Here is a 13663-nt window from a genome sequence, read left to right on the forward strand (position 1 = left end):
TTGCACGCTGTAAGTTTAGCACAGATGCTAAAATTTTATGTATGTTCTTGGGAGCACTTAATTTACTTGTGTAACATGGGCTCTCTTGGAAGTGCTATAGGAATAAAACAACAACAACAGAAAAGGTATTAAAACTGTAGTGAGTCTCTCTCCAAAAAGGATTACCAGGCTGTGTGTTGACATGGTGTCTAGTTGCCACCTTGTATTCCCTCTCTGCTGAATCCAGTGGGTTTTCCTCTGCCCTATCTACTGTCTGCTACAAGAGATTTGGTCTTTGCTGTGTCCCTGCTGAAGTGGGAGAAGTTATGCAGCTGTAGCAAAGCCCAGAAGAAACAACTGTTGTCTTAACCCATTGATTTACAAACTCAAGGATATCCAATGATAGCTTTTGTTACTCCCACTTCTATTGCAAAACTCATGTTCCATCTCTTTACTTCCCATCTGTGTATATGTTGGAGAGTAGGTATTCTGGTTTTCCTCTGATTGAAATTCAGGATCTTTCAGCAGAAAAATGTAGTATAGAGAACCTGGACACTCATTGCTTTTTGGCTCTGTTGGAGAAATACTGAGGTATCCTCCTGCTTCACATGAGGGTGCGATCTCAAGCTTTGAGCTGGCAGAATCACAGAAAATACTTATTACGGAGAAAAATGACCTTTTCACTGAACTGTGATTTTTCTTTTCAGCTAGCTTCTGCCCAAATAGCATGTTCACCTTTTTTTTTTTTTTTTTTTGGCTCTTTTCAGCCTGAACGAGCCATTCATAATCCAGTCCCACCTCCTGCATAATACAGGTCAAAGAGCTTGGCCCAATTACTGTGAATCATGCCTTGGATCCCCTGTCTAAGGGGTGCTGAACAGTTTTTAGAAAGATGCCCATCCGTCATGACAAGACATCTGGTAATACAATGTCCAGGAAGTTAATTCCTCTCATGGGATCAAACAGGAGGGCACACACACATTCCCACATATAGGATGAGTCTCTACAGCTTTCCTTCCCACATCCCAGCTCTCTACCTCCTCATTGAAAAGTTACGTGCTCTGCTGCCATGCTTGAGCACCAGATGGATTGTCTTCTCCCCTTCTTTTCAGTGAAGCACTCACTACCTTGTGCTTCTGAAGCTCCCTCCCTACCTGGGAAGTTAAGAACCTCTTGATTTGACAGTTCTTTCATAAGATCTTGCAGGATGGAAGACAGCAGAAACCATTTTTAAGGCAAAGGTCATAGGGACTAAAAGGGAGTTTGTAAAAGGTAAAATAGGTCAAAGAATTAACTATTGCTATTACTGCAGCACATTGGTCTCCCTTTCAAAAGGTGGAAGTCCTGACATCTACTTGTCCTGTCACCCCCAAGCTGTTGACTTTTGCTGCATATTCACACCCAGGCTGTGCATGAGGGTGCTCGGTTCTTGGCACTGCCAATGGCACCTGAATCCTGTCTCCCCATCTCTTCCTTGGACTTCTGTGAGTCCAAGCCCAGCATTAGGTAAGACAGAAAAAAACTCAACACAAAATATTTCATAATAAGGATATTGATAAATATTTTTGGCTTTAACTATTAAGTCAAAAGTAAAAGCTTTTGCCTGCTTGGGTGTACCTTTTGACAAACCTTCCCAGCTGGGAGGCAGCTTAGTGCCAAACCCTGTGCAGTGAAAGCGGTCATGGTGGTTTTCATTAAAACACAATATGTTTTAGCTTTTTGACCACTGGAAGGTTTTTAAACAAACCAGTAATAGTGGCCACTAGGTTTAGGTGGCACTAGTGATTTGAGTGCTAAAGTCTAATAAACTGACAGTATTCAATTTCATTTGATTGAAAAGCCACAATAGAGCTGTCTTTTTTTAATTTGATTTCACCCCACAGTCACTTAGCATGGCATTTGCTCTTGAATGAAGGAAAGTCCTCAGGGTTTGGATTCAGCAGGCTGTGTTTCTTATCCATCTCCATATTCAAGAGAAAGTTTGAAAGCTTGCGTGGAGTTAATAGGGGAATTGTATTCTCTTGCCAGCTAGGATTTACTGCTGCCTGCTGCATAGATTAATAAACCCAGTTGTATCTAGAGAGGCATTCTTCCCGGGGAATGGCGTTAGACTTTATCAGTCAATTCTCACCATATTAGAATTGCTCACTTGGATAACTTTCACAAAAGATCAGCCTGAAAATGTGTCTTATTCCTCTTTAATTTTTACTCTTGAAAGGTAGTTCCTTCAGATAACGATTAGTATATCAGCAATATTTCATCTTCCTAGTTTATTGTTGGACTCTCCCCAGTATGGTCTACACTGTTTAATAAGAAAAATTGCCAGATTGACTAGAAAATGTAACTTTAATAACATCATTTCAGGCACTAGAACCATTGAGAAATAATAAGCTCATTGAGTTTGTTTCTGCACTGTTCTTGTACCTCATGCACAAAATTACTGCATTGTGTGTGTGTCTGTGTGTGAAAATGTGACCTGCCAAGGGGGTGAAAAACTGCATAGTTTCCCCTGGTACCAGGTCGTTCATAAATATAAACTGATGAACCTGTCTGAAAATGCCTGGGAGGATGAGAGGGACTGGGAGACGGGAAGTGTGTCTCCCTTTCTCTCTTTATTTTTATTCTTTAACAACAGAAATTCAAATCTCGCTGGGGAACACTTAAGAAAAGCAAACTGGAGAGGGCTCACTGAGTGAAATGGACTTTTTTGGCCATTTGTTTTTAAAGGGTGTTTTGGAGGAGGTGTATAAAATTGAAGGTGTTTGGGAAAAGCTATTCGTGCTGAAGACCAGTCTATGCTGTTCTTCAAGAAACTCTTAATAAGCGAAACAATGCACAGAAGCGTATTCTCACCAGAATGGGGAAAGAGTTGTCCCTGGTACTTTTAAAATAAAGAGAAAAAATCACAGGTTACTTCAGAAGAACAACATGTGTTCCTCTGTAAGAAGAAGAGCAAAATAACCCTTACTTTCAAGTTTTGCGTCCAATATCCTTTGTTCTCCGCCTTACCATGCAAAGGAAAATGAGTGGTGAAGCTGGTCTAGAGCTGGTTCGCACAGCAGCTCTTTGCTTTGCCGAGAGCGATAGTTCTGGTCTTTCCTCTTCAAGACACAATTTTAATGAAATTTGCAGGACTATAGTCCTCTTTCAGGCTGCTTCCTTTACCCTCAGGTTGATGGATATTGGTCATTGTGTTCCAGAAGTGCAAAAGGACAGTAGGCGGATGTAGAGGCAGCATGTGATGTTAATTTTCTCAGAAAACCAAAGAAAAAAATGGAACTGGATTTAATAATAAATTCTAGTCTCTTTCTCAAGTATTTTTTCGTCCATCTCTCAGTACAGCTTGAGTGGAAATTAAGAACTGCTTCCAGGTCCTCTATAGCACACTCCCTCAGATGTTCTGATTAGATAAATAAAGTTACTCTGCACTGGCATCCACAGCAATAATGGCTGACAGACAATGCATTGTAGCAATGTCTCTGGTATATAAAAGACACAACTGTAACGGCAGGTTGACTGCAGATTCTTAAATCATGCCTTTTTCATTTCTTTCCTTTTTATGCTTTTTTTTTTTAATGGAACATCATGTATTTAAAGAAAGCATGAGGAGTACCAGATCTTGGCATTGCTTGTTGGGTCCAGCATTCCTTCTTATCAGATGGGACTTGGATCAGTCCTTATGAGGTGTTTAATATCCTTTGAAAGTTGATGTGGGTTAAATCTTTCCAAACCCTGGCTTCTCTGCAGAGCTACCTTAAATGGCTGCTCTGTGTGTGTGTGCGCATGCGTGCACGTATTACATCTTCCACTTGTTTGCTAAATGCTGAAACTCTTTTCTCCATGAGAAGTGGGAGTCTTCTTCCATCAGCATTGTCTATCTGCTGAAGGCTTGCAGGGGGAACAAATATGCTGTGGTATCCATTGGAAGCCAACCTGCTTGATAATAGAGGCATGTTCTGACTCATATCTTGATCTCATAAAGGCTACTGCTATGCAAATAACTATCTACATCGTTTTGGCTGAAAATGGTTGCTTGAAACAAATTGTTCCTTTAAAAGTAATTTTGGTTTCTTATTAAAAAGAAAAAAAAAAAAGAACAAAGCATGGAGTTTTCTGTTGAACAATAGGCTATTGTATCTTTTATAGATCTGTTTCCTGTGAATAAAGCAGCAGGTGGTTATGAAATGATACATGCCTTAGAAGGGTTGGTAGATAAACGAACACAGACTTCAGAAGAAAAGAAGGGGAGACGTGGAGGGTGTGGGGAGATTAATTTCATGCTGTGTGTATTGGGGAGAGGAAATTAAGAAGTACAACTTCATCTTGGAATAACCTTGAAGTTTGGGTGAGTTCTCCCTGGCTCAGATGCCAGGAGTGACAACTGTGCAAAAGCTTCTGATGGCACAAGAAGCACATTCTCAGCCCAGGATAGGATTGCAGCATAGTTGCAGTGGGGCTAGTGCAGGTACTGGCAGCAGGTTGATAATGCTCTTGGGATGTTTTGGTTTTGTTGTTGGTTGTTTGTGGGTTTTTTTTTCCACTAGAAGTAGCTGGGAAAATGGGGGGAAGTTCAGTCACCATCTTTGGGACAAAGATTTTGTTCCAGCAAGCACAGTTATTGTATTGACATGGCCATTGTCTGGCTGTGCTCTCAGAAAATTTGTCATAAGAAAAGTTGAAGAGAAAACATTTCCCCAAGCCCTCATTTGTCTTCTGTGTAGCTCATGAATATGTGCTGTGAGGGGATTTGTTGCTATGAAAACAAAAATACGAGGCTCTTCTTCACAACAGGCAGCCTCTGCCATTTGTACCACAAATTTGTTGGTGTGTGTATTTATTAAATTAGGGAGGGGCTGCTCCCAAAACAACTTGGTCTTTTCCAGTCTGAGCTTACTGGTTAAAGGATTTTTTTTTATTATTTATTTAATCTTGCTGGTGCAAAGGAGAGGAGAAGTATTTCAAAGCCCTGCTTGGGTCTGGGTGGCTGCCATGGGAGAATCGCACTGAGGGTGCCCTGTGCTGATGGAGGTGAAGGTGGGTTCTGCGATGTGCACTGGGTTTTTCACCGGCATACTTCCAAACACCCCACCCCACCTCCGGGAGAATAAAAAAGCCAGGAAACACTGGCCCTTTTGAAGGCTGGGGTTTTTTTTGGTTGCAGCATGCAAATAGTCAGTGTAATGACAATGAAATTATGCTTCAGAATCCTAAAGCAAAAGTGAAGGGTGGTTTTTTTTCTTATTTTTAAACACTTCACAGGAGCATGGGCTACCTTCCTTAAGGATTTGGTGTATTTGTTGCTGTACGCTTGGGCTAGTTTTATGTAGGGTGGGATCATGAACTTTAGCTCAACTTTTGCAGTATTCTAGGAAAAGCGGTCTGGATATCACTGGCAGATGTTTTTCATCCATTTGTTTGGGTTCTATTTTACTTATTTAACTTTTCTCATACAAAGCTGGAGCAATGCATTTCTGGAGATGGGAAAAGAACTGAATATCTGTATTGGGCTTAATGAACTTATGTACAAATTTTCCATGGGCCTAAAGAGCTTTGTATTTAGTTGAGCGGAAGAAAATTCAAGCCACCTTCTGAGGAAGGCTTGAGGAAGGTGGGACCCTTCATAGAAACAGTCTCTTGCTTGAAGTGGAGACATGGGAGGAGCTCTTGGGCCATGGTGGTCTCCATAATTAAGTAGTTTCAGGGAATCGTGCAATCTACTTGTAACAGTATTCAAAATGGACTTATTGTTTTCCTGTCCTAGCCTCTCTCGATCTACTTGTCTTTTGTGTTAAAGACTAAGTGCTTTGAAGATGGGGGTCCACTGCTGTGCTGCAGTTGTGCAGAGCTGACGCAGCCATCTCCGACCTGCTGTGGTGGTACTAAAATAACCCAGACTGCCCTTAGGGGGATGTGCTGGAGGTTCGGTTGTGCACAGCCTTGCAATCAAACCCAGACCTGTTACTGGTGCATAAAATGCCATCGGGTGTGTTGCCACATGGAGTGCCAGCCTGGGGAGAGGTGGGAAGGATTATGTTACTCTCCTCCTCTAATGATGGTACAGTCCCTGGCCAAGCTGTAGTGGAGGCAGTGTAATTTGGGAGCTAAACACCAATTTGAGATTTATAATAGGTGTCATGGATATATCTCTTTTCCCCTTCTCTTTGTCTAGTAATATGACAACTTTTTAAAGGTGATGAGGTGCCTAAAGAGACAGGTAGATGATTATAGTCTTTTTCTGAAGTACATGTCTGCATCTTCAGTCACTCAGATATCTTTAAAGTACTGGGCCTTGGAGACTAGCTCCCAGGAGGCTGAAGTTTGAATCATCACTAGCTGCCTGATCCACTCTCATGTACCTCTGACTGCTCTTTACCTGACTACAGAAAAATGCCTCCCCTGACTTACAGAAATAACTCTGCTCAAAATGGATCAAATCACACTTAGTTTTAGTAATTTGGGTTCCTACTTCTAACCTCATGCTTTTATTCTAGCAAAAAAATACCAGATTGTGTTAACGTGAACCGCTTTTGGTTCTTAATACTGTTTTAGTATTCATTTCTCTAAACAAGGAGTGCAATTACCCTATGGCAAAATAACTGTCTCCAACTGTCTTTTTTCCATTAAACAAATGGGAGGTTTTACCTCTTGGTCTTCCCACAAGATTAATGCACTTTCTCTGTGGGAACTGTCTTAAAGCAATCCAGGAATCTGAACAACTTGCACACAGCAAGCCTAATTGTCACAGAAACTTATTTAGCTGATGATTTTCATTAAGAGGTGACCTCAGTTAATAACACAGACTAATAACTCTCCTAAATGAAAAAAACCCTTCCTTTTTCCCCCCACAGGCAGGGATAATGAACTCCTAAATCAGTGCTCTTTCTGAGGAAGCTTTTTCTTTTCTTTTTCTCCCCCCGCCCCCCGTAAACAGAGGTTGGCTTCTTGAGACCTAACTGATGTCAAGAGATCCTGGTGCCTGTGCTCACATCCCATTGGGAATTTGACTAAGAGAAGTCATGGTGTTATCGAGATCGGTTTTGCTGCTGCTTGCCACAGAGAATTTGGCCCGGGACATCTCCACTGGTTCTGTGAAAGCTGGGTGTTGATGTGTCTCAGAAAGGCATCAAGTCAACCTTGGTGGGGGTTCACTGACTCAGACGACAAATGAGTCAAACCATTATGGAAGCTCAGCAATCCCTGATATAGGGAAGCTGTGAATTTCCTAGGAGTTAGGACTGATTTAAGTGTATGCAGCTGAACCCTGCAAATCAGCCAGCTGGCTGCTAGACAATTAATGGGCAAACAAGCATCTTGGTTGGAGGAGAGACCCCTATTTGTACCCTCAGCCAGAAAGCAAGGGTGGCAAGGTAAATTCAACCTTACTATTAGATCTAAGAGAATCCACAGGCACAGCTATGAGAAATCAGGAGACCAAGTTGAGCTGCTAATGGAGCAACTTTTCTATTAGTGCCCTAGTTCTTAATCCAAAAACCCAACAAGATCCAACCCAAAAACACAGACTGGATGGGTGGCTATCAGGACAGACTGTGGGGCTTGGCAGATGGAGGACATTGCAGAGCCACCTCTCCCCATGCTCCCAGTTAACTGAGTTTGTTCCCCTTCTGTTTGGATTGCAATTATTAGCAACTGTTATTCCCCTCTCCCTTCTTGTCTTCTCCCATGAAGTAGGGGGTAGAAGTAGATAATCCCCAAAGCATTAAGTGGTGAAAAAGCAGGGAGAAGTGGTTGTGCTGGTGGCAGAGCAGGTGACAGGACATTTCTTAAGGCCCTGTGGACATTGCTGGAGCTGAGGTGCCCAAAGGCATGAATGAAGCAAGCAGCAGAGCTCTGGCTATACAACCCATGCTGATTAATCACAGATCGACAAATCTCTGGCTTGTTTTTGCTCTCCTTGCTGCCACTGGTGCCCCTCCGGTACCACCCAGTATGATCCTGGGGAGGGAGGGGAGGATGGCTGCACCTTGCAGCTGGGGTGCCTGGTTTCCCAGGTAATACATTTAGTGGTAAGATGCTAAGCCAGAGAATGGAGCGGGGAAAAAAAAAGCCTAAAACCTGATTAAAGCAAGAGCAGGCAATGAAACAGTTCAGATGTCCCCTCAGCGTTCTTCTTCACCCCCTCCGCCCAACTCCCTGCTTTGTCCTGTGCACAACAGGGCTCTTCTAAAAACAGATAGTTTCCTACTGAGGCTGAGCTGCCTGCTTTGCTCGGGAGACAGACTTGGTCTGATCTGGGCCACCTCTTTTGCAGTTGTGGATTTCCAGTGCCGGGCTCTTGCTGTGTGGCTGAGCAGTTTTGCAGGGCAGTAGCTGTTCCTCACTGTGCTGCCCTGAATCCTGGCTGGGGCTTCCCCTGTGGGGGAGGCAGAAGAAGACTAAATCTGCTTATTTTCTTTTATTTGGATTAAAGTTACTAGAAAATATCTGTATTTTGCTGACCTCTCTCCCCATCTCATCCTGGGAAAAGATGTGCCACTTTCTGAGCTGCCTGTCAAGGTGATGGTGCCACCAATGGGAGTCTCTATCTCCTGGGTTGCCTTGCCTGGAAACCTGGATACTACTGGCACAATCTCAATTAAACAGGGAGAAAAAAAAGTATTACAGTGCCCTGTCTGGAGGTGACACGTTGCGCTGGAGCCCCTGATGTGCCATTGACTATGGGCCCTGCTGAGAACTGCCATTAACTGTCTGGCAGCAGAGTGGGATATTGGAGTTTGCCCTGACCTTCCCTTCTTCCTGCCCCTGGTAATTCATCTAAGGAAAGAGATCTTTTTGCTACTCCTTCATCTGTGAGATTTGTTTTTGAGGGAATAAGATGGGATTATCTCTTCTTTTTTGTCACCATATGAGATGTATGCTACTGTGAGAAACTGGCTTCAGGGGAGGAGAGTTCAGGGCCACGTGGGTAGGGGTAGGGACTTGGGAGCTCTTCTCTGCTTGGTGTTAGTAAGACATTGAAATGACAAAAACTGTTGTCAAAGAACTTACAGGAACTTTTCTATATTGTCACAGATCACCATGGGATCAATATATGGAAAGTGTTGTGCTCTCCATTTTATTGAGGATCTTGCGTACTTGGTGAGCTTTTCTGAAAGATCTAGAGCCAGCATTAACACCGCTGCCTGAAAATCACCAGTTTCACTATTTTGTTCTTTGGAAAATTTTTGGCCCACTTGGTGTGAGAGAAAAAGCTCGAAAACCTCACAGATTGCTTGCAAAAAGAACCTGTGCAGCCTTTAAAAAAGAGAAAAGTTATTTTCCCAATTTTAGGGAGTAGAAAGATTCATGAATTTTCACTGCTTGGGCTGGTGCTGCTATTTGGGCTGACTGAGCAATCAGGCTAGTTACCAGCCTCGCCTCTGAATCGATGCTGTGCTAGGCAGGAGAAATGACTAAGAGCACAAAGAGAAGGAATTTTTTTAAAAAAAAAAAAAGTACCTCCCCCGTGCCAAACAAAAAAAAAGCTCAGAGAAAAGTGACTCCATTAATACCAGCTTGAGTGGCAGAGCAGGAAATCAGCTGAAAATGAACAAAGAGCCACGCGGCAGGGATGCTAATGCAAGCAAATGCCAATTCACACTTCGGCAGGCGGCAAGTGGCAGCTTTCTTTCCTGTTCAAACATTTTAGCCAGATAATGAATGAAAAAACCAAACATTTTTTGCATAATCAACTGAGTTTGGAAGGCAGAAGTAATAGAGGAAGGGGAGCCACAGTGCTAATTATTTGTTGGCTGATATGGCTGTCAACGAAGCAGCGCAGGACTGTGCGGGGGACGTGCGTTGCTAATTGCTAGCAGCGGCTGTAGCTCGGGTTGCTGCCCTTGGCCGCTTGGCTGGTGGTGGAAGCTGTTGTTAATGCACAGGCAACCTGGTGGCTTGCTGAAATGGAAGCCAAGGCATGTTTACCAACAGCTATTGGGGTAGGGAGTTAGTGAACTGGGGTTTCATATCAATATTGATTGGGGTTGCGATGGGGAAATGCAGCACAGAAGGGCGCTGGTGGCTGTCTGGTCCAGAATGGTGTGTTTATGTGAAGCAGATGGTTGACTGCTTTACTTTGCCAGCAGATTATGGAGTTGGCTTAGAACCATCTTGCCTGGTTTCCCAGGAATGCAGGGATCCCGTCCACAGCAGAACATTGCTGCCTTGAGCACGTTACCTGGGGTCAGAGCTGGCAGTAATGCTTTCATGTAGAAGGCAGCTGCGTGTTGGGGTGGTCCTCACCATCTGCAGTGTCTTTTGTGACTGAAGGCACACTGATGCTCCAGTGGCATTGAGAGGCTCCAGCCCTGGATGTCACAGGGTATTTTGCCGTTGCCTTTTGCACATTTATCTCCAGTGCAGTGCTGAAAAAGCAACCTCATGCTGGGTATCCTGAGCTGCTGTTTTGGCATTCCTCTCCTAAAGTGCTCATACAGTTGGGAGAGAAATAAAGGGAGGTTTTAGCCACTGGGCTGAGTGGTAGTGGTAGTTGGATCAGCATTGTCCAGAGAGAGAAATTAAGATGAACATGGCCAACAGTGGCAGAAAGTGAAAGCTCTGAATCTTTATCACTGTCAAACAGCTACTGAAGAAGAGATGGCATGGGGCTTTGCTTTTTTTTTTTTTCTTTTAATTGGATGCTGGAGCTAAACTGTCCCAAGTAAATTAAACTTCTTTCCAGAGTCATTAAGCCCAGATTAACCTTGACCCTGACATCCCAATCACCCAAAGAACCATTGCTATTAAAAATGCAAATTTCATTTTCAAGCCTTCTGCTCTTACAGTTGATGCCAGGCTGTACCAGCATCTCTTTGAAATCAATGGCTTGCCTTGGTGCTTGCTGTAATTCTCTAGCCAAGTGCTGCTGCTTTCACTGTCAGCATTGAGTACTGCTGGAAGATCTCCATGGTCAGGACAGTGCTGTTTTATCCTATCTGTTCTTCCCCTTATTTTTTGAAAGGTAGAGCATCATTCCCCTGTTTCACAGAGGTCCTGGATTGTTGGATATCAAGGTTTTTTTGGCAGCAATGGCTTGGCACAGCTTGGTGATGGTTTAGTGCCAAGTGCTAGTTCTTACTTCATTAGAAATCTTTGGTTTAGTCATGATGGACAAGTATTCAAAGTGACACAGAAGGAGAGTCCGGGGTCTGGATATCTACATTGTCCCTCTATGGGCTGCAAAATTTGGACTGAAAAAATGCATCATGCTTATTTTTCAGCTGAAACTTTTTATGCTTGAAAGTGTATACTTGAGTCAGTCAAAACTTTTTGCTCAGCTTTGTCACCTTGTGAAGTTAGTTCAGCTGGGGCAACAAGAACTAAAACTCAGTACTTTTTTTTAATTTCTTTTTTGGAAATGACAGTAAATGGAACCTTATTTCATTTCACTTTTAAAAACCGTTCAAGCCCTTGAGCAAAATTCCCCTTCTAGTGGTTAAGAGTGACCTGCATGATTCAATTTACACCATCGTTTTTCTGTTTGTGGGAAAGTGGGCTACCAGCAAACTGAACATTGTTTTTGCTTTCTCTGTGTACAGACCACTGTCTGGAATGGGGTTGAATAAGTCATTGTTCCTTTTGTACTCAGGGAGACAAAAACTTTGCTGTAACTTAAATAAAAGTTGCTTAAGGGCTGTGGACAGGAATAAATGCATCAGGTTTTCAGTAACCCATATTTATACTGTCAGGTACAGCTTTGAAACCTTCACAGCTATTGAAAAATTGGGAAGGGTGATCCAGGAATATGGCCACTGAGAATGGGAGTTATTTGATGCTACATGGTTATTGGAAATTATTGACTGAAAAAGTGCTGGCTTTTTAGGAAATGCCATAAAAGTAGACATTTTAGATGGATGTCAATGAAATCTGTAGTAGCGTGCTCCCTTCTCTGCAAATAACCTCTGTGCCATATAGGAGTCTTCCAATAGGGGAATACAAAGATATTGAAATACTCTAAGTTTAAATTTCAATTTATGCTGGATGGTGCAGTTACAGTGCATAATACTATTTTCTCTGTCCTCTGACTTTTTTTTTTTTAATCACTTAAGAGAAGGTGCTCTCTGTTTTACAGAGGCTGGAATAGCAGCAGGAAGATATGACTTTGAAATAATGGGATCTACAAGAATAGGCAATTTCATTCAAGTATAGTGATGTACTGCCCTGTTAGAGTCCTGATGTATAACTCCATTTCCAAAGATAGTAAGTTTCTTCACAAGCATAATGACAGGCTTAAAACTTGTGAGACTAGTGCCACAGCTTTCTCTGACCTCAGCTGTTCCACCTAATTACACGAATAAGGGAATTGTATTGTCTCCTAACAGATTTGCTCCAAGAGGAATAAATCAGATGATGTTATTGCTGCCTTGTTTCTTTCCCTCCCTCTCTGAAAAGCAAGATAGCCCACAGAGCGCAATGCAGAGCCAGGGCTGGTAATGTTTTTTCTTGCCTACAGTCTGTGATACAGATGCGTTCCCAATTCTGGTGTCACCAGGACAAACTTTTGAAAGTGCTGTCATTCCGTTCTTTGTTGCTTTTAGTACTAATTTCAATGTCTTTCTTTGCTCTGCTCACAGATGATGGCCCTTACTCGAAGGGGAGCAAGGACTCTGGTGGAATGGACGCAGCCCTGGTCTCCAGGAGGCAAAGCATCCCAGGTAAAAGAGGGAATCAGCTCCTGCTCCAAAACATCAGGGCATCCATTACACTTTACCTAGCTACCCCTAAAATGAGTAAAACCCCACAAAACACCCATTTTGGTGCATTTATCAGCAAGGCTTTTGCTGGAGGGCAGAAATGGATGGTAGTCACTGGTCTCAGTAAGCACTATGTACACTGATGCAATTGTAGTCTGGCATGGAGCTGTTGATGGTGGTTACAGGGAGCTGGGAAAGGACTGGTTCCTGGGCCGGGCTGATACCCATAAAGAAGAAAATGGCAGCAAAGGAGAGAGGGAAGAAGTGCTGCCACATCTGAGCTCGCTGGGTGGGAAGGGAGAATTGGATTGTCTGGCAAGCTTTGTAGTTCCCACGCGTGACTAAGTTTGTTTTGATACTTAGTCAGTCACAGCAGACTTTTGTGTGAGAGAAACCTTCCCTGTGCAGAAACACCACCGGGGGCTGAAGAGGGAGTGGAGAAATGGTAGTACGTTTGCCACTGTTGGTGCTGGGCTTTGTCTGCCAGTGGCATGCCAGCAGGTTTAGATGGGCTCCTCTGGACAACTCATCTCCTTCCTAATATAGGCCAGGGCTTCATTTTTGAGTTCTGACCACTAATGACCCAGTCACAGGTTTGGTTTAGTGTGTTGTAGGGGATGGGGAGGAAACAGGGCCATTGCTTCATCATTCAGCAGTTTTTCTAGGGGATAGTCTGCAACCTCTGGGGCTGCTGCAACTCTTTGCCACCATACCACAGCCCTGATGGAGAGAGGCTGACTCCCTGTTCAGTCCGCGCAATGACCCCAGCTCCAGGCATCTTAATGGGGAGGGCAAAATTCAGCTGTGTGCTCTTCCTGCCCTGGGATGCTTTGAGCAGCAAAATCCAAGCATATATTGGCATCTATGCCAAAAGAAGAAATCCAACACTACTCTCATACGGTATTTAAAGACTGTATTGAAGGACCACATCCTGCTTAACCAGCTCACTTTAGATCTGTATTTGTCTGTGATAGTGGCAGTAGATTTATAGA

At 43.3% G+C, this 13663-nt stretch overlaps 1 protein-coding gene across 2 annotated transcripts in view; it reads left to right on the forward strand.

Annotated features, from left to right (window-relative positions):
* Window positions 1-13663, forward strand: part of GRIP2 (glutamate receptor interacting protein 2) — a 133510-nt gene that overhangs the window by 59610 nt on the left and 60237 nt on the right. For both annotated transcript variants that reach the window (XM_075095963.1, XM_075095962.1), the window contains exon 2: window positions 12552-12632. In XM_075095963.1, the coding sequence (XP_074952064.1) occupies window positions 12593-12632 (40 nt within the window). In that variant the 5' untranslated portion in view covers window positions 12552-12592. The remainder of the gene's footprint in view (window positions 1-12551; window positions 12633-13663) is intronic.

This window comes from Phalacrocorax aristotelis, chromosome 6 (genome assembly GCF_949628215.1).
Source record: "Phalacrocorax aristotelis chromosome 6, bGulAri2.1, whole genome shotgun sequence".
In the NCBI taxonomy this organism is placed as follows: Eukaryota; Metazoa; Chordata; class Aves; order Suliformes; family Phalacrocoracidae; genus Phalacrocorax; species Phalacrocorax aristotelis.